We start from the raw sequence: 19,654 nt of genomic DNA, 5'->3' as shown, positions 1-19,654 counted from the left end.
CGATTCTCCGTGCCTATCAAGTTTAATCAATGTTGATCGTGGCCTCGAACAAGTCGCTATATCCCACTCTTAAATCCAAATCGTTGTTTTGTGGTTTTTGTTTTCCTTCAACTTCTTGTTAGGTTTCAAGATCTGCATCTCTTAGCGTTTATTAGATTTTACACTTTTAAAACATTAGGTAATAACAATTCAAAAGCATACGCAGTATCATTTACCGTTATTCTTGTTCNAGAAACATACGATTGGCTTTGTGTTGCTGCATCAATTAGTTGTTGTTCAAAAATAATCGAGAATTTGTAGCTTAAGGAAAGCCAATTAGCAGAGCAATGACGTCAAATTATAAATGGCGTAAGTTGCCTTGAAGGTTGGCAATAACAAATAGCGATTCTCCGTGCCTATCAAGTTTAATCAATGTTGATCGTGGCCTCGAACAAGTCGCTATATCCCACTCTTAAATCCAAATCGTTGTTTTGTGGTTTTTGTTTTCCTTCAACTTCTTGTTAGGTTTCAAGATCTGCATCTCTTAGCGTTTATTAGATTTTACACTTTTAAAACATTAGGTAATAACAATTCAAAAGCATACGCAGTATCATTTACCGTTATTCTTGTTCATTATGCAATGAACTATATGCAGTATCGTGATGGGACAAAGGTTCTGAAGTACCAGGGTTTTAATATGAAGAACTGTTTTCATGGTCCGTAGAAAAATAAACCTGAACTTTGTTTGATCTTGTTCTTTCCCTATTGAGAAAGTGGTAACTGTTTGTGTTGAAGGATTTCATAACCATTCCATTAAAATTCCCACTTTCGGATAGACCTCTCTATGCAGGCTAAGAAACAGAGACGAAATTTACAAATATTATATTGTACATATATAATGCTCTACAAGAATAAAGAACTAAAGAAGGATAAAACAAATTTGGTGGAGACGAGAGTGTGGTCTAGTTCATGTACATATCCGGAAAACAATCGATTGGCTTTGTGTTGCTGCATCAATCTCAGGTTTGGTAACCAAAGAATCAAAATGGTTAACTGAAAGTTCAACGTCCGTGGTCAGCAAATGATGAATCTGTTAACTCCAATGTACTCAGTGAATTCACATCAAGTAGTACTTCCTCCATTGATGTCTCTGGCCATCCTTTGAATTTCTCAGCTCTTACGACATCAAGAAGATTATCTGGAAGCTGTGAAACGCCGTTCAAAATCCGCATAACCGCACTCATAGCTGGTCTGATTGATGCTGCTTGATGCGAACACAACACGCCTAGCTTCAAAACCAGCTCAAGTTGTCCCCTGTTTCGTTCTTGACGTATACTTCCCTCTGCTGCATCGAAAATTTTCCCATTTTCCCAAAGCTCTAAGATCCATTCCACAAGGTATTCTTCATTTTCCGCTGCACGTCGCTCAATCAGCCTTCTACCACAAACTACTTCCAGCATTACCAACCCAAATGCATAGACATCAGTGCTTGTAGTTGCTCTTCCTGTTCTTAGAAACTCCGGTGCAATATACCCGAATGTTCCCGCTACTTTAGATGTCTCAGGATCAAATCCTTGATCATACAGCTTCGCTAGTCCGAAGTCCCCTAGCCTCGCATTCATTTCATGGTCGATTAAAAGCCGGTTTGATATCTCGATGAATGATGACTTGCACCCATTCTTGATGCAGGTGTAGTAGAGCAGTCCCAACATCTTTGATAATCTTGAAACGTTGTTCCCAAGTAAGCCGTTCTTGATTCTCATTACGGTTTAAATACTTGTCAAGGCTTCCATTAGGCATAAAGTCATAAACCAAGTAGAGATTCTCCTTATGCCTACAATACCCCAAAAGCCTGACCAAATTTGGATGTCTTAGCCGACCAATGGTTGAAATCTCGGCTAGAAACTCGCTCATCCCTTGTCTTGAATCATGAGAAGTCCGTTTCACAGCAATCTCTGCATCAGAACCTGGAAGCGTTCCTCTATAGACTTGACCAAAACCTCCTTTCCCAAGAAGTTGTTTCTCCTTGAAACCCTTTGTGGCATTGTAAAGCTCCTTATAAGCAAACCTATGAGGTCCATACTGAATCTCCCATTCCTCAAGAACCTCTTTAACCTTCTTATGCCTCAAATAGAAGACGAAACCGATCCACGAGGCGGCAAACGCAGCAATCACTGATACCGTTAAGCAGACTGCTAAAACCGTTTTTGTTCTGTTAGATGATTTCTTTGGATATCGAGGAAGGATTGGTAGAATACCAAACTCCAGTTTCGGATACTCGACTACTCCATTAACAAACCAACCCATCATGTAATGTATTGCACCAACCGACCCTGTGGATGCAGTGAACCCAAGATATAATTTCTCACTCAGATACGGAGAGAGATCTCGGTTTAAAGACAAAAGCGGCTTCTTAGGTGGAACAGAGATATTAGCAGGCAATAAAGTAACATTGAGCTGTTGATCAGGTTGACTATAAACGATCGAAAGCCTCATTACCTTTCTGCTGATCAGAGAAAGGTTTCTAAATTTGCCATCTTTATCATCAAAGTAACCAGCAGGAGCAGAGACAACGGATCTCAGACCATTAATGTTAATCCCAACATGGTTATCATCAATATCTCCAAACTCATCGTCTTTATGTACATCCAACTCGATAGCTACCACGTGATTTGAAGTGTTACCGTTGTTTGTCTCGTTGAAGATTCCGAGGTACTGATCAGAGGAAGCTCCGGGAAGGCCTCTAGTAGGAGACATGACGAAAGCCATACCGTGTGAGCCTTGATGATTATGCTCAGGGACGATCGCGAAGAAGAAGTTGACTGAGAAAGATGTTAAAAGACCTGTTGATGAGTTCTTGATTGAGTAACGTTCGCTGTCGAAAGCTTGACCGTATGCATGTTTTGTTGTGTTGGTTAAAGTGAAGTAACCGTTGTAGCCGATTCCTACAGATCCTTGTGGGATGAAGTAGCCATGGGAATTGTAAAACAGAGTAAAGAACAGAGCAAGAATTGCTTGAGACAGAAGAGACATTGATGTTTTTTTTTTGTTTGCGTGAAAAGATTATGATCGTATCGTACAGTGATATTATCATCATATCTTGAGTGTTGAGAAGAAACACTAAAAAGTCAAAAGTTTGACTTTTAGGGCATGTGGTCAAAATTTACAACTAGGATATTTTGTTGACACTATTCAGTATCACCTATCCATTGTGGATTAATAGTGTGAAAGCATCAAATCAATATAAGAAATCAAGTCAATTATCACAACCAAAGTTCTGACCAGAAGGTATATATTTTTAGGTCAAATGATGATACTTCATACATGACGCCAATGTATCATACGTAGATTGACCTTTCATTTTTCTAATATGATTGACCTTTCATTTTCCTAATATTGATATGCTCTACGCACATTCAAAATTTTTATACTTTCTAGAATTCAAAATTCTTATCAATTTTCTACATAACGCATCAAAATTGATTGTTTTTTGTGAAGTGATTTTAGTGTAGTGGCAGGAGGTAAGTCCACTGGTAGAAGACACCATCACATCCGAGATCAAGTCCCGGTTCTTACGTAGGAATTTGGCTAACGGGCCGACCAGTTGTGGCCAATGGTTGACAAACAAAATTGATTGGTTTTCTTAATTAATTTAGTTGGTTGTTATTTCATTATTTGAGTGATGACAACAAAAGAAAGGTTAAAGTTTGGGCCCAATAGAAAGGTTAAAGTTTGTTGTTTGGCCCAGAAGATAGATTCGGGATCAACTAAGGCAAAATCTCTGTAGTTTAAAAATCGAAACCCTAGTTAAGATATATAAAGATCACATCACACTGTACAATCCAAATCCTCTGTTTTTGTTGTTTACTTTTTATTATCATGTTACATCTGTAAAAATCGTAATCAAAGAACACAAACAACACTCAAAATCATCACCACTCATAAAAATTGATGTAAGATAAACAAATCAAAGAAGAATCAACTGAGAAAAAAAAAAGTAAAGGTGTTTTTTTCTTTTCGAAAAAAAAAAGACAAATCACGCAAATCTGTTAAAAGCCCTCCTCCCAACTGTTGCAGGCATCGAAACAGTAGAATCAATACTCAAATTTCCTACGGATTTGAGGGTTTTATGCTTCTCAAGCACCACAGCACTAGAAGATGAAGAACCTGGACCCTTGTTGTTGTTGTTACTGTTGCTGCTCATGAACAATGACCCTTTGTTCCATTTAAACGAACCAAGAGGGAACGAACTCCGTCTCTTCTCGTTTGTGCTTACCGGTGTACGGTCCATTCTCTCTTTTGGATTGCTGTTTGCTCTCAGTTTTGCTTTAGCTGAGACTGTTGGAGCCATGTAGCTTGGAGCTGAGAACGGAGGGCAGCTTGTGAGGCTATCATCATCTTTATAAGGAGAATCTTGTGTAGCTCTTCCTCCACCTCGTGAGTATCTTGATACGCTGCTACTGTATGGTTGCGGAGTATGAATGGGTCTAGATGGAGTAACATATGTGGATTTTGATGAGTTGGGTGTGGAGATGTCGAAACTGTTGTTGAGCCTGAAATGGTTTTGGTTGCTAGTTTGAGGCTGAGGGCTTGGGCTCGGCCGTGTTGGTGTTAGCCTGAATGGTTGGCTTTGGTTCTTCTGCCGATCCACCCAGTTCCACCAAAGTGGGAACCCACTTGTTCGAATGTCCTGAGCAGACTTTGGACTATTTTTCCATAACTGCGTAGCAAACAAGCAAAGTGACAGAGTGTTATTGGCTAAAAAAACCATAGATATTACATAGCTATGATGAGTAAGTGAAGAAGAAGAGATGAGTCATGAGTGTATACCTGGTGAGAATAAGCATAGGCCATGGACCGTTCTCTTTTGATCATTGCATCAATCTTCCTATGTAGCCTCGCATCTCTTTCTTCTTTTGTCAGCACGCTATCGTCCCAATCCTCAGACTGTGATAAAGAACAATAATGCTCGAATGATTCAATATTTAAGAGAGATTTTTTTCTTGTCGAACTAAGTTTCATGAGAGCACTTACCATAAGGCTAGAGACTAATTTGGTGTCATCTTTATCATTCCTAGCTCTGTTTTCCAGCATTTGGATGCGACGTGACTGAACTTGTGTTTGGACTCGGACTAAAAGCTGCATATACTTCATAGCATTCATCGTTTGACGCTTCACGCTGTGTCCTCTCACCACTCCTTGAAGCCTAACAAGACCTTTCAAAGCTCTGAAACTCCTCCTTGCCTAACAAACAAATTTCCATCTCCTAAATTATGAATGCCTTGAGATTTATTGTGACAAAACAGAATCAAGAATGTTTTGCATTACCATGTAACCTCTGAAAGCTGCTTGAATCTTTGTTGCAGTAGCATTTCTGACCAGTAGAGTTGGCTCTGGTCTATGCACAAACTCACGTCGCTGCAAAACCCTAGGCGAAGCGGCTCTTGGGGAAGGAGGCTTTGGAGAAGGGGGCTTCGGAGAAGGGGCTTGAGAGGAAGCAAATCTTGGCGAAACTGGTTTAGGAGAAGAGACATATCTCTGAGAAGGCAGTTTAGGAGAAGCAGGCCTAAAAGAAGGAGATGGAACAGAGGCAGATGAGGCCTTTGCTCGATCCGTGAGGGGAGATGGTGGCCTAAAGACAAGGTTGTGCTCTCGTTCGGCATCAGACAAGATCTTTTCGATACTACTAGGCTGTCTAAAAATGGGAAGAAATGTATTGGTTTCTCCATTCCTTAGCTTCTTTCCGAAACCTTTCTTCTTCTTTTCTTTGTTTTCACTCTTTCTCTCTGGTTCTTGCTTTCAAAACACAAAAAAATGTATATACACACTTTAATCTCATCTCAAATCATCGTTGCAGTTTATCAAAACCAAATGTTTAAGTACATACATATATACATATAAGAAAATAGCTTACGTTGTTGTTGCTTAGCTGTTTCTCTTTGGAATGTGGTGTGAAAACCCTTTTGATTGCAGAAAACCAACTTCCTTTCTTCCCCATTTCTCAAACATTACTTTCCTTTTTTAACTGTTAAAAAACAATAGAGGAAACAGAAATATATAAAAACATTGTTAAGAAGCTTTTCTTGATTCAAACACATGCTCATAAACATTATTTGCTTACTGAGTTTGATGATGGCCAAGATTTAGCATGATTGTTCTGTTTTTACCAATGAGGAGGAACATAGATTGAACCACAACAAAAAAAAACTCTACAACATAATTCCCAATAGAAACAGTAGATTAGGACAAAAGAGTTAAAACAAAGCAACAAAAAAAAAAAAAAAACTGAAGAACAATCAATAATGACAAGAGGAAACTGCCAGGAAATAAAGATTTGAAGTTGTTGAGCTTTCATGAAAAAGGAAAGTTTTTTAACTTTTGAGAAATCTTAAATCGAACTCTATCTTTCTAAGTCCAAAATTAGGTAAACTGATTATATCACATAAAATTTGACTAGAAAATTACTTATGCAGCAGATAATTAGTATTATTATCGATTTTGTTTGAAATTATTTTGATTAAGATTACTCTAAAAGATAACTTAGACAAGATATATAAGATCAAAGAAACCAGCAAAAACATATATAATACACAACTTCTTGATTAAGCAGACCCAACAACAAGAACAAAACGATATTATTGGAAAAAGAATCATTGGGATAAATCACAAACAGCATGAAGCAACATACCTTGATTATGGGGTTACAGAGAAAAGCTGTTCCAGAGAAAGACTCAAAGAAGCAACCAAATTAATTTTGCTTTCTTTCTTTCTTCTTCTTCTTCTTATTGCTTTTCTAACATATTATTCTTTTTCTTTCTATATTTTGGGTTTTTTTTGGGAGATAAGTTACTTTGAATATGTAGAAAAACTAAAAGTCTGCTACTTTGATTCTGGGTCTAGCTGGTATGGAAGAAATTTAAAAAAAACCTTTTTCTTTTCTGTCTCTGACTACCTTTTTGGATTAATCAAATGAAATCAATTTAATTTTTTGATTGATGGTACAGAGAGAATTAGTTGGCCACTTTCTCACTCAATGTTGTTTTTAACCTTTACTTCATTGTAAAGACAAACATTTTAAGGAAACCAAACTCGATTTCAAAATTCGACCAAAGACTGTTGATATATAATCATTAATTAACCAGACTTAGATGATGATATAGATAGTAGATCATGAAAGCTAGCTAGTAGTGTGTAACAGTCCAACAAATAATAAAAATCATGATTGTAAATTGTTAAATGTTTGAGTTACATTAGTTAAGATGTTACAAAAATAATAATAGATTTTGACCAAAACGGTTAGGTTTGGTGGAGGGACTCTGTCCTATACTTATCATGATGTTTTACGTCAGTTGATGCTATTGAAGAAGGCTATAATATAAAGTTTTAAAACATTTTTATAAAAAAAAAAAAAAAAAAAAAAAAACCGTAGAAGACGAGGACCAAGGTTGATTCTTCTTTGGTCGTGTCTGACGACCACACACGCCTTCGTTCGTACGCGCGTAATTCCTTCCATACTTATGTCTGTTTAAGTCAAAATTTTGTCCCCCTCCATTTTTTTTTTGGTCAGGTTTGATGAATTTAATTAAACTTATAGATTAAAAAAAAAGCTTATAACCGATAAATTTTGGACCCAAAATATATCAAACTAATTAATCTTTAAAAAATACTCATGTGCTCATTTCCAAAGTTTACAATTTTTCAGCTATAACTGAATTTCGTAATGGAATCATACTCTAGCAGTCTAGCTAGCTCTTTATGGATAATGATGAATCATTCAGCAACTAAAACCACCATGAGTTGGTTTTTTGTGATAATGAAAAACATTCATATCTTAAGGGTATAACAACACTGTTATTTGTTTAGTTGAAAGACAATTGTTCTTAATATTATATGAAAATAGAGTTATACTACTATTTAGATTGAAAAGTTGTGTCATTATCTCATAGCCCAAATACGGTACTAAACATATATATTTGTTAAATAAAACATATATTACTGTAGTTGTTTCAGACTTTCATCAGTACTAATGGAAATACATTGGTAATAACAATAGATATCATAGGTTCAAGATGTTAGAAAGTAAGTTAGAATAATAATGAAATGATATGAGCTTGGAATATAATTCAAGCAACAAGATTGTAAAACAAACAAAAAAAAAACTTGCAATTAACCTAAAGTGACAACTGACTAGTCTCCTTCCCAACATTCCTTCTTCTTCATAGGCTGACACACTTTGGTCGTGCGCGTGCGTGCCTGCTGTGTCTTCTTTTCTATTCTATCTATCAACTTTATGTTTCTCCAGTTTTCTTGTCACCAAATTTCGTTTGTTATCTAGAATAGATACGATTAGCTAGAGATATATATCATGCGCGCAATTGAATTTAGAAAAACTATACACTGATATCACTAGTCGGATATATACAACTTTTTGTATAACCGATTTTGTGGATTTTGTAATACAGTATGCACTCGTGAGAATACATGCCCACTACCTCCATTAACTATGGTCGATATTAGCCTTAAATATTTATCGAAGATTGTTTTAGTCATTTAAAATTACTCAATTAGCTGAGAAGAAATCAAAACAAAGTTACTAATTCCAAACAAATCATGATGTAATTATTGAAGTACGTATTAGTATAGTTTTCGGTATAATTATTTGTTGATTTATGTCTTTAGGGGAAATCTGGACATATACAAAATGTTTATAAACAGGAAACATGAGGAAATGCTAGACTATAACATCACATGATGTCAGATATTTCAGAGAGACCCGAGCTTTTGAGTGCCTTTCAAGCAAAGCTAACTAGACGTGTATCATGATAGAATGTTCTTATATATAATTAATTACGAAAATACATAATACTAAACTCCATACCTTTAATTATGTTTTATGTAAATGCATGCATGCAGTAATCTATATATATAAAGTTAACTTTTCTCTCTTCTCATTCCTCCACATCATCATCCACCTAAGCAATGATATATATATTTTTGCATTAAAAATAATATTTTAAATATTTATTCATTGCATATTTATTACTCATAATTAATAATATAAAAATTAAATAAAAACGAATTAAGTAAGATTACTTAAAATTTTAAATAGTAAATACAATAATAAAATTTGTTTTAGTAAATAATAAAAGTAAAATAAATGAATATTTTAAAATAGTAAAAATAATACTGTGGATTTAATTTAGTAGTAATGTTATTATTTAAATTTTAACCAAAAAATGATTATATTCCAAAATTTAGAATGGGTTAATGAGTTGTAGAATAGAAGGAAGATTTTAATGTATGGTGGAGTAAAAAAACAATTTATGTAGTTGTATTTATAAAATTCTAAACATAAAAATAAAATTGAAGTGAAACATTTGTTTCTAAGAAACATATATTACAAAGATTTATTATGAAATTTCACTTGTAGAAAAATAAAAGATTAATTACTCACCTCAACTTAAAGTTTTGATCTAAAACGAAGACATTAAAAGGGTCACACTTTTTTTTTTGGGAAAACTATGAAAAAGAATCTTGGAAAAATAATCCATCTAAAAAAACAAAATCAATGGTCATAAAATATAGAAAAAATGATATGTAAGCCGTACAAAAAAAAGTGACATGTGATTTGTATAACATATCTCACAATGCATATTATCAACCGGAGCTACAATTCTATAACATGATAAAATATAAAATATAAAACATGCTTGAGATTTCATCAATTCTATTAAATGCTCTTAACCGAAAAAATTGGCAGAAACAACATATTTAAAGTACACCATGTTTTTTTGAGAAGATGAATCTAAGGTTGTATCACAAAATTAACATCTGAAAATAACATACATATAAGGGTTTTAGACAAATATGTAACTTAGATTAGTGAACAGATATTCATTGTCGGGTTTAATCGTTTCACCATCTAAGCATTCTTAACTTGGTCGGAAGTTCCATTATGGCAGGTAATGCACTTGGAAAACTCCATTGTAGTGACATAGCAATAAAAATGTTAATGAAATTTTGTATATTTGCATTTAATGTGATATCGCTATGTTTAAATAATCTCTATAATTAGGTCAACCATCGACTTTCGATGTTAGAAATTTTAAAAAGATATTTTTGTGGGATATGAATGTGGAATAAACTCTTCTAGGGAGGTTTTAAAGTCATTTTTTTGTTACTACGTGATATATTGTTGATTTGCCAAAAAAACATTATTGTGATACTAGACAATATATGTTATATATAAATTAGTAAAATAAAAATGACTTTTATATGGATTAATCTTTTAAACTTCAAATGATTAATTATTTTTATATTAAATGATTCTTATTCCTAAAATAATTAAACTAAAATCTCAACCAAATAAATATAACAATGAAACATTATCTTCAACAATACATTTGTTGTATATCACTTAGTAAAGTAAGTTTAGCGTTTATATAGATTTATACTTAAAATTTTGAATAAATATATTTGAGCTCAAGAATTTAGATTAATAGAAAATATTTTAAATTAAAATTCCGCGCGTGCGCGGGTACAGATTCTAGTATTACATAAAGACTAGATTACATTGACATTCTTAAAATAAATAAATAAACAAATCAATTATGTACACATCCACGGACTATTATGTAATGTATATTGACTTAAATTTTAATTATTACTAAGTTTCTGATCAAGAGAACGATAGCACAAAACCAACTAATCTTCAACCTTAAGCATTACATCCATCCATAATCCATTACTATATAATATAGTACTATAAATAATACTATATACTGTATCAACAAAGATAATCTCAAATGAGTAGTCTAGCACCAGTAATCCATTACCAAAGTTATCAAGTTTAACCGGACCAAATAGACAATTAATCAACCATTTTAATTGTGTTTACCTTCCTTCCATCTTTCACATTAAACCTTTCCCACAAAAAACAGCTAAATAAACAAAACGGCACCGTTTACCATGTGGGCATTAAACGGCACGGTGTTCCGGTTAATTATCTCTGAAAAGGAAAATTAGAAAAGGAAAATTACAAAAACAAAAGCAAAAAAATCTTAATTTCCTTTTTCTTCTTTTGAATGTTTCTTCTCTGTTCTTGAATTCAATGATGAAAAGCTTGTTCATCTTCTTCAGCAATAACCATACGACTAAGAGGACTAGGTCCAAGCTTCTTCTTCCTCCTCATCTGATTCCTCTTCCTCACAATCTCCATCTCATCTCTCCTTCTATTCTCCATCATTGCTTCTTCTTCCGCCGCCACAAACCTCCTCATCAACGCGTTCTCCTTCAACGACTTCCCTCTAAAATACATCCTCCTCCCTGATGATGAATCCGTACTCATCCTCGTCGCTGTTGCCACCGCCGTTTCAATCGCCGTCTCCGTCACCATAGGAAGAGGCTTCGACGGAGGATAGCTACAGCTTCTTCTCGGGGGAACATAGTTTCGGAAAACGTCGTCGTATGGACCGATCGGAGAACAGAGACAAACCCTAGTAAACGAATTCGCAGCTACTTTCAAAGACGAGCACTTCCTAAGCTGATGATGGATTTGGTTTTGATTCGACGATGACTTGTTGTTCACGCTAGGGTTTCGAGACGTACGAATATTAATCTCTGCTTGTTGTTGTTGTTGTTGTTGTGATGATGATTTAGGGATTGTTCTCCAACTCGTCGCGAATCTCGCCACCGCCATAGCTCTCTGGTACCAAGGTTTTCTGTTTGTCATCACCTTTTTTATGTCACACTCACACATCTCTGATGACTATTAACAAATAAATATACAATTTAACATTGATGTATCAATTATTATCCATCATTGGTTTGTTAATGTATAATCAAAAGCGCGTATGAGATTTGAAATTTGGAGAAGCTAAGCTAATTTACTTACAACTTTCTTCTGAAATTGGGGTAATTTTTTTAGATTCCAAATTTGAGTTTAGGGAAAAAGGAAAACTATTATTTTCTTCTTTGACTTTTTTAAAAAGGAAACAAAATACTAATTTGTTTTAGGATTTTTATTTATTTACCAAAAATATGGATCAGTAACTATATTTGCATTTTTTTAAAGACATGAGATCATATCTTTAACAAATAATTAAAGAATCTGAAATTTATAAATCCATTAAAACAAAGCATCTTTATTATCTTTACATGTCTTTTTTGTATTTGATACGTATCTTGTCGCAGTATACATTTATGGCCGTTTTAAAGAAGGAAAAATGATTGCCAGCTACGTCAAGTATAGGCCAACACATCGCCACACATACAAACAATATAAATGTTTTATTAACTACACGAACTATTGTCATTACATACGGACATGCATAAACAAACATGAGTTATGTGTACAACACCATAACCATCTAATTCGGATACTTTTTTTACCGGAGTCCGGTGTTGACCGGTATTGACCGGCGTTGACCGATGTTGACCGGTGTTGACCAATTTTTTTTTCATAAACAACAAAAATTAACAAAATAATTACATAACTTTGGTAAAAAATTATATAAATAAATTTTACTACAAAATAGTATAACGAATATACATTTTTCTTCTGTACATTCAAAAGTTAGTTTAATCTATACCAAATCATATTTATTGTATACAAAAGAAAATGTATATTTGTTATATACCATATTATATTTGTTATATACAAAAGGAAAATGTATATTTGTTATAATATTTTGTAGTAAAATTTTATTATATACAAAAATTTCCTTTTTATATATAACAACTATAATAGGGTATATAACAAATGATGAGACCTATAATCTTTTCTTAAAATCTTTTGGCTTAAAAATGTTCATAGACTTTTTATAATTGATTCTAATTTGTTATATTGTTTTTTTTTTGGTCAAAGTATATTGCACCTAAACTTTTGATTTACCATTATTTGTTATATATTTGTTATATAAAAATATTTAATAACATGCTACATAATAAAATATAATAGGGTATAAAAATGATATGGTATAAAATTAAAAACCAACTTTTGAATTTATAAAAGGAAAATGTATATTTGTTGTATTATTTTGTAGTAAAAATTTATTATATAATCTTTTAGTAAAGTTATGTATTTTTTTTTTTACTTTTGTTGTTTATAAAAGATAAATATTTTTTTTTGGTCAACATCGGTCAACGCCGGTCAATACCGGTCAATACCGGATTCCGGCAAGCAAATCATCGGAATTAGATGGTTATGGTGTTGTACACATAACTCATGTTAGTTTATGTATGTACTTATGTAATGACAATAGTTCGTGTAGGTAACAAAACATTTATATTGTTTGTATGTGTGGTCAGTATACTTGACGTAGCTGGCAATTATTTATCTTTAAAGAACACACAAACAATACGGTTGGGAAGAATTGAGATTAATTAAGCCCAACATTGGCCCAAGCTAGGTTGGCAGGTTGCAGTGTCCAATTTTATTTTATGTTTGTTAAATTACAAACTCTATTCTTAATTTCTTACCATCTATTGATGGAAAAAATCAAAGATTCCTTTGAAGTTATCAAATAATCAAATAAGCGTTCGAGTTTTAGTCTTAATAAACTGTGACTTAAAATAATCACTTTGAAGGTGAGAATTGGACTGCTTATCTAGTTTGGAACCAAATTTCAGAAAAGAAAACTATACTAGATCATGTATTAGAAGAGAATTTAATCTTTCTGCAAGAATGAGATTTTGATATGGTATTTCATTTTCCTTTTAAGAGAAAAACCCAAACAGTTACATAATCATGTGAGTGTTTATGAAACCCTGATTGATTTTGAAGCAAAACCAAAAAAACTAAGCATTAAAGGGAGTGAGGTAATAGGCATACCTTGCAGGTGAGGTCTTTGAATCTTGCATGAAACAGAAGAAGAAGAGTGAGTAAGTGAACAATTTAGAGAGAGAGATAGCCAAAGGATGGAGAAGAAGTTGGGGATACTTTTCATCTGTCCAGTGCCAAATATTAGATACAGAATTTGAGAGAGGAGAGAGGGAGGGGAGAGTGTGAGTTAAACAATTGACTAGCTTTTTTTTTTCCTCTTTATTTCATTCTTTAAGAGTTGCTGTTTTCTCTTCTCTCTCTCTTGCTTTTTACAGTCATAGGAGTCTTGTAGTTGTGGAGAGAGGTAAGAGATTCAAAAATTTGTAAAGAGAAAGTGATGAAGAGAATTTTGGTGCTTTTAATGCAATTACCATAGTCCTCATGATCCACTTTCAATGGAAGCCTTTAAAGAGTAGTCTTCTCTCATCAAATCTCATGATATGAGCCTTGATCATTCATGTATTTTACATGTTATATTCATTAAATATAAAGCAGAATGGTTCTCTTGTCTAATGATTTTGTTTGGTTATTCGATTACAATAGTGAAACTCACGTAAAGATTTACAAGCTTTTACAAAATTATGGACCTTATCGTACAAATCTATTTATTTACTTATAAAAGAAACTTATAATTCGACACTTGATGATATAAACATTCAATATTACAAATTCTTATGAAATATTTTACATGTTATATTCATCCTCCTCCGATCCAATAGAGATTTACTAATATAATATAGACTACATATGAGAATAATTAAGAAAGGGATTAAGTGCTGGATTAATCATGTTAACCTCATGGGACCATCTTCTTTTCAAAGATGATTATTATGGGCATGCATCATAGTTAGAGCATTTATTAGCTTTGGCATATATTTAGTAATATTTACACATAACGATGTATATATATGCAATGTCCTTCAAATAATATATATCTACAAAACCCCTCTTGTGATTTTTGTTTTACAATATATAATGATGTGAAAAAATTCAAGCATAGCAAGAGGGTTTGTTTCAGTTTCACAAATAAATTGTTTTCGTTCTATGAAATTTATTGAATCATCATGTACTATATGTGTTATACCGATAAAATAATTACTAGTCACATTTCTATTTATACTCGTTTTGTCAAAATAAACCACCTATCGCATATTCGCACCGCGTGCTAGAATTGTGATAAGCGATTCATAAAAAATAAGAGGACACTTATAGAGAGATCAAACAAGTCATTAAAAAATGTAGATAGTATGTATAATCAATCATGGTTCTCAATATGATATCGTGGGTGGTGTTATATCAAGAACCTCCAAAAAGCTGCTGCAAACATTATGATTGGTCCTGTTAGTTTTTTTTTTTTTTTTTGGTAAATTAATTTAATTATTCAATGCCCAACAATTATTTAAACAAACAACTAAAGCTGAAACTTGAAGCTTTTTTTTCTATATTTATTAATCTTTTTTTTTTTTTTTCGGGATGATCAGAATCAGATTAATTTCCACTTGAAGTAGGCACTTTTTTGATTATCACCCACCAAGGGCACATGATAGGCCACCAAAGCTACACAAAGAATCCACCTTCATACTTTCTCATCTCATAATTTAAAAAAAAATATAAATCAGTTCCAAACATTTGATTTAAATAATTTGACTACAAACTCGTGAAACAGTAACTATATGCTCTATCAATTAATGGGTTCAAACAGTAACTATATACTCGTGAAACAGTAACTATATAATACAGAAACCAAGGAGGGTGAATAGAAGAAGAAGAAGCTAAAGGCATAAATCTTAACATGTTCTTCTAAGCAGAGCAGACATGGTTTTCTATAATTTGTAATAGAAATCTGAAGCTTATACACAGTGTGTCTTCTCTCTTAACTTTTCATCATCATAAAACAGAAAAGAAGCTAAAGAAGAAAATGATATGAAAAAAAAAAAACAAAGTTACATGGTTCTGTAAAACACACAGATACTGCAGAAAGAAAGAAAAACCAAAACTAAAGAATGTTCAGAAACAGAAGATTGAAGTAGAAATAGTAGCTGATTCAAAGAGGCATGAGAGACTCTGCTCATCAAAAGCTTAGTGATTTTTTTTTCATCAGTCACTGGCTTTCAGGATCGCTGAGATGTTTCTTGCACCAAGAACTCGCTTTACGTTCTCCACCTCTTGTCCTTTTGTTTCTAGGAACAAGCATTTCAGTAGCTAAGCATGATCTAAGAACCGAATCTTCACGGCCTTGTAGTACCAAAGATTTCTCTTCTTGGTCATCTTGTTCTGTTTCTTGATTTGGCTGCAATGGCGGCACACTGGTTCCTTCTCCTTCCTCTGGTTTCTCAGTTTCGTCATGGCAACTAGTTTCCATCAAATCATCATTCATTTCTTCAGCCACTCCATTTCGAATCAAGATATTATCCAAAATCTGCAATAAGTTGAATCAGAAAACATACATAGAAGCAGATGTTGACACATCACTAAAGTATCAAAGAGAAACTTACATTTTCACAAGAATCTCCAATTTGGGGATGATGTAAAGTAACATCAGCATCGGCGAAAAGACCAACGGTACTTTCGATTATGTCAGGAATATGAAACGCTTCTCCATAGCTCGAAATCACTCCTTCGGATGAGAAAACTAAATCACCAAGAACATAATCTGTCATATGCTGTGAAGAGTTGTAAATCGCTCCAATGGAGAGCACATCTCCATTTCCTCCAGCAGAAACAGTTGGGCTAGGAGCAGAACTTGCAGCAAGAAGGCTCAGATTCTCTGAGGATGAGAACCTTGCTGCGTTCTTGGACATCAAAACTTCAACCTGGCTTTTCAACCTATGAACTTTAGAATGCACTAGCTCAATTTTCCAGAGAACCTCTTCTAAGACACTATCCCCTTCTCGGTGATGAAAAAGTGAGTCATCGTCATCTAAGTCTTCCAGTTCCTTTGAATCAATCCGTGGATCTTTTGCATCTGCCCCAAGCAACATCTCAGTACACCAAAACATTAACAATAAACAAAATGAGATAATATTGAACATACCACCAAAATCATCAGCCAATGACATTCCATCTGAGCTCAATCTCTTGGTCTCTGAAACAAAAACCGCAGACATATTATGAAGGATATGCGCAAAGCAAGGACAGAGTTATGGAGTTAATACTGATATACAAGTATACTACTAGTCTCTTACCGATATAAGAAAAGAGGTTGTGACATGCCATATATGAAGTTATATCATCTGTGCTCTCGACCTTCTTACGCTTTCTTCTCCTCTTTGCTGCTCTTTTTTTGTAACACGGGTTAGAAAAAGGCAATGACTTGATCCCCTCACCACAACTTTCCAACACAGATGGATCAATATTAGCTTCAAGCTTTTCCTGATCATAAGACTCGAGCTCTTTCGGATATTCTAATGCTCGAGACTCTAACTCTCTAATTCTTAACTCAACCCACTTGGATCGCCACATCAGTGGCCTAATAAACTTCCTCCAGTGATTAGTTAGCCTTTTCTTCCTAGAAAACACACACAGAAGAGAGTACTAATTAGAGAAACAGCAAGAACAGTCAGTATAAAAGAAGGACTGTGAGAAGGATTAGAAAACACACCTAAAATGAAAAATGCTGCTAAAAGAATCATAAGCAGGTCCTAGATCAGTTTCATCCCAATAATGAGATTCAACCTCAGCTTCTCCGGTTAGTCCTCCATTAAGCAACATGTCAGCATTCTCAGATTCAGTGTCGGAAAATGAGCTTGAGTATTCAGTAGCGTTTGGGTCCTCATCAGTAGTGGATGTCTTGTTTTCATCAGATTCAACTATTTCAACATCCAACTCCTCACCACCAGAGACTGAAGTCACAGTTTCCTCACTTGTATTAGCACTGGGAAGACCACACTCTTCATCTTCTCCTCCAAGACTTTGTTCTTTCTTTGGCGATAACTTATCTGCATCTAATTGTTTAGTTTCTTGATTGAGCTCCATATGTGGTTCAGCCACAGTCATCACAACTGATATAACACTCTTATTTCACATTGGAACCCGTAAGTTAAAACCCCGTTGATGCTCCACGATGAAGATCCTGGAGATATAAAAGACTGTGAGTACCTCTGCTACAACTTACAGCTAACTCATATAACATTCATACTGAAAGTAGAATACATCAAGCAAGATACCAATTTGCTTTCTAAACTAACTAAAAGAATCTGGAATTCCATTACCTAAGTATTCAAAATTACTTAGATTAGACAATAAAAGACAAAGCTGTAGGCTTATGTTCAAAGCCAGAGTAAAATCTTGTAAGTAATCCCAAGAGAAGCACAACCTAAGTATTCCTTATGTTCGGATTTGAAGCTGCATCTATTACTTTTGAGCAACTAAGACAAACCAGACTTCAATTCATAACAATTCTACTCAAAGAAGCTAGCCCACGACCAAGACCAGAGTTGGAGCTCACAAGGCAGAAAAGAAAGTAAAGGGTAAAATATTTGCAACCGAACTAAGCATAGAAGATCTCAATTTGGGTACCACAATCTAAGTCCATTCTAAGTATTCCTTATGTTCGGATTTGAACGAAGCTATAGCAATCTACAAAGTTCGAAACTTTTTAAGCAACGGGGACAAAACCCGAGTTCAATTCTCAACAATTATGCTCAAAGAATATAAATAACCATCAAAGAACTGAATCTAACCTACGAACAAGAACAGAGCTGGAGCTCACATGTCATCAACAAAGACAAAAGAAAAAAGAAAAAAAAACATTTGGAACCAATCTAAAGCAAAGCAAATGAGTAAAACTAATAAAGAATCAAACTAAGAGCTAACATATACAAGAAAGAAGATAGAGGAATGATGAGATTACCAGAGAAAGAAGTAAGTGAGAGGGTTTGGTGTGTTTGCGGCGAGAAGAGGAGTAAAAGAGAAGAAGAAGGGAGGAGGAGAAGGGAATGTATAAAGGCAACTTAAAAAAACGTCAAGTGATCAAAAAGTCTATTTATACCTGACTCAAAAAACCTAAAACGGGTCCTTCCCTCTCTATCTGTCTCCTTTGTATCCCACGTGGCCTCTTCTCATTCGATTAAAACCACTTCTTTTAAAAACCGAACCGATAATTTAACTGATATTAGTCTTATTATGGATCTTTTATCCGGTTTATTAGGTTTTATATATCATAATCTATTGTATCCTGGATTTTTTCTTACGTAATTGTTAATTAGATATGCAAAAAAAAAATATGAATATGAATAAAACTTTTATATTAAATTATCTAAAATATATTTTTTTACACTTTATTGTCTTTTATTTAATTTCTTATAAATCTAATTCTACACCTTTGTTTCAAGAAAAAACATTGAATCATTAGAAAAGTCAAGCACTATAGTTTGATTGATGATTTTGATTCCTATATCACTTTTATTTGAAAGTTTTAGATCAGATTTAAAAGCAAAGACTATATAATAAGATGAACATTTAATTTTAGTGTTATTATTTACCGTGTAGATTTTAAGACTGAAATCCGGTATCTTCATAAACACGTATATTCTCATATGATCTATGTTTTCTCACAAATCGACGAATTTTTTGCAAACAGAATTAGGATTATAAGATTTAGGTAATACAAGTTTTGATAGGATTAGAGTACCACTGTATAACCATATTGAAATTCATTTCATCAATTTTCTTGTCTCGGATGGACAATTTTACTGCAAACTTTAAACCAAATTAATTTAGGTTGTTTGGTCTGATTCAATTTGACGAAGTTCAATTTTGGTTTAGGTTGTTTGGTTTGATTCAATTTGACGAAGTTCAATTTTGGTTTAGGTTGTTTGGTTTGATTCAATTTGACGAAGTTCAATTTTGGTA

The 19,654-nt window shown here is 33.7% G+C and overlaps 2 protein-coding genes and 2 pseudogenes across 4 annotated transcripts; all 4 read right to left on the bottom strand.

Annotated features, from left to right (window-relative positions):
• LOC104788223 lies at positions 745 to 3,033 on the bottom strand (annotated as a pseudogene).
• Positions 3,814 to 6,936, bottom strand: LOC104788222 (protein IQ-DOMAIN 14-like). 3 transcript variants are annotated; one of them, XM_010513941.2, is made up of 7 exons: positions 6,668 to 6,935; positions 6,101 to 6,188; positions 5,894 to 6,004; positions 5,308 to 5,775; positions 5,014 to 5,223; positions 4,810 to 4,926; positions 3,814 to 4,699 (listed from the first exon to the last, which is right to left on the bottom strand). In XM_010513941.2, exons 3-7 carry the CDS (start codon positions 5,975 to 5,977, stop codon positions 4,016 to 4,018), a joined length of 1,563 nt encoding a protein of 520 aa, XP_010512243.1. In that variant the 5' UTR covers positions 5,978 to 6,004; positions 6,101 to 6,188; positions 6,668 to 6,935; the 3' UTR covers positions 3,814 to 4,015. The 3 variants fall into 3 exon arrangements, with proteins under 3 accessions (XP_010512243.1, XP_010512244.1, XP_019101710.1); XM_010513942.2 differs by lacking the exon at positions 6,101 to 6,188 and having other exon boundaries at positions 6,668 to 6,936; XM_019246165.1 differs by lacking the exon at positions 6,668 to 6,935 and having other exon boundaries at positions 6,101 to 6,571.
• Positions 10,820 to 14,214, bottom strand: LOC104788221 (annotated as a pseudogene).
• Positions 15,618 to 18,755, bottom strand: LOC104788220. Its single transcript, XM_010513940.1, has 6 exons — positions 18,654 to 18,755; positions 17,403 to 17,873; positions 16,987 to 17,309; positions 16,836 to 16,886; positions 16,297 to 16,766; positions 15,618 to 16,220 (listed from the first exon to the last, which is right to left on the bottom strand). The coding sequence occupies exons 2-6, from the start codon at positions 17,795 to 17,797 to the stop codon at positions 15,903 to 15,905; spliced, it is 1,557 nt and encodes a 518-aa protein (XP_010512242.1). The 5' UTR covers positions 17,798 to 17,873; positions 18,654 to 18,755; the 3' UTR covers positions 15,618 to 15,902.

The sequence above is a fragment of the Camelina sativa genome, chromosome 5 (genome assembly GCF_000633955.1).
Source record: "Camelina sativa cultivar DH55 chromosome 5, Cs, whole genome shotgun sequence".
Taxonomy (NCBI): Eukaryota; Viridiplantae; Streptophyta; class Magnoliopsida; order Brassicales; family Brassicaceae; genus Camelina; species Camelina sativa.
Note: the sequence above shows the minus strand (reverse complement) of the source record. Positions and strands in the feature narration are given on the sequence as shown.

Coding starts and splice junctions, on each gene's coding strand:
- LOC104788222 (XM_010513942.2), bottom strand. CDS start 5,977: ATGGGGAAGAAAGGAAGTTGGTTTTCTGCAATCAAAAGGGTTTTCACA. Junction 5,776..5,893: donor AACAGCTAAGCAACAACAAC/GTAAGCTATTTT, acceptor GTGTTTTGAAAG/CAAGAACCAGAGAGAAAGAG. Junction 5,224..5,307: donor CAGCTTTCAGAGGTTACATG/GTAATGCAAAAC, acceptor TTTGTTTGTTAG/GCAAGGAGGAGTTTCAGAGC.
- LOC104788220 (XM_010513940.1), bottom strand. CDS start 17,797: ATGACTGTGGCTGAACCACATATGGAGCTCAATCAAGAAACTAAACAA. Junction 17,310..17,402: donor AGCAGCATTTTTCATTTTAG/GTGTGTTTTCTA, acceptor TGTGTTTTCTAG/GAAGAAAAGGCTAACTAATC. Junction 16,221..16,296: donor TTGGAGATTCTTGTGAAAAT/GTAAGTTTCTCT, acceptor AACTTATTGCAG/ATTTTGGATAATATCTTGAT.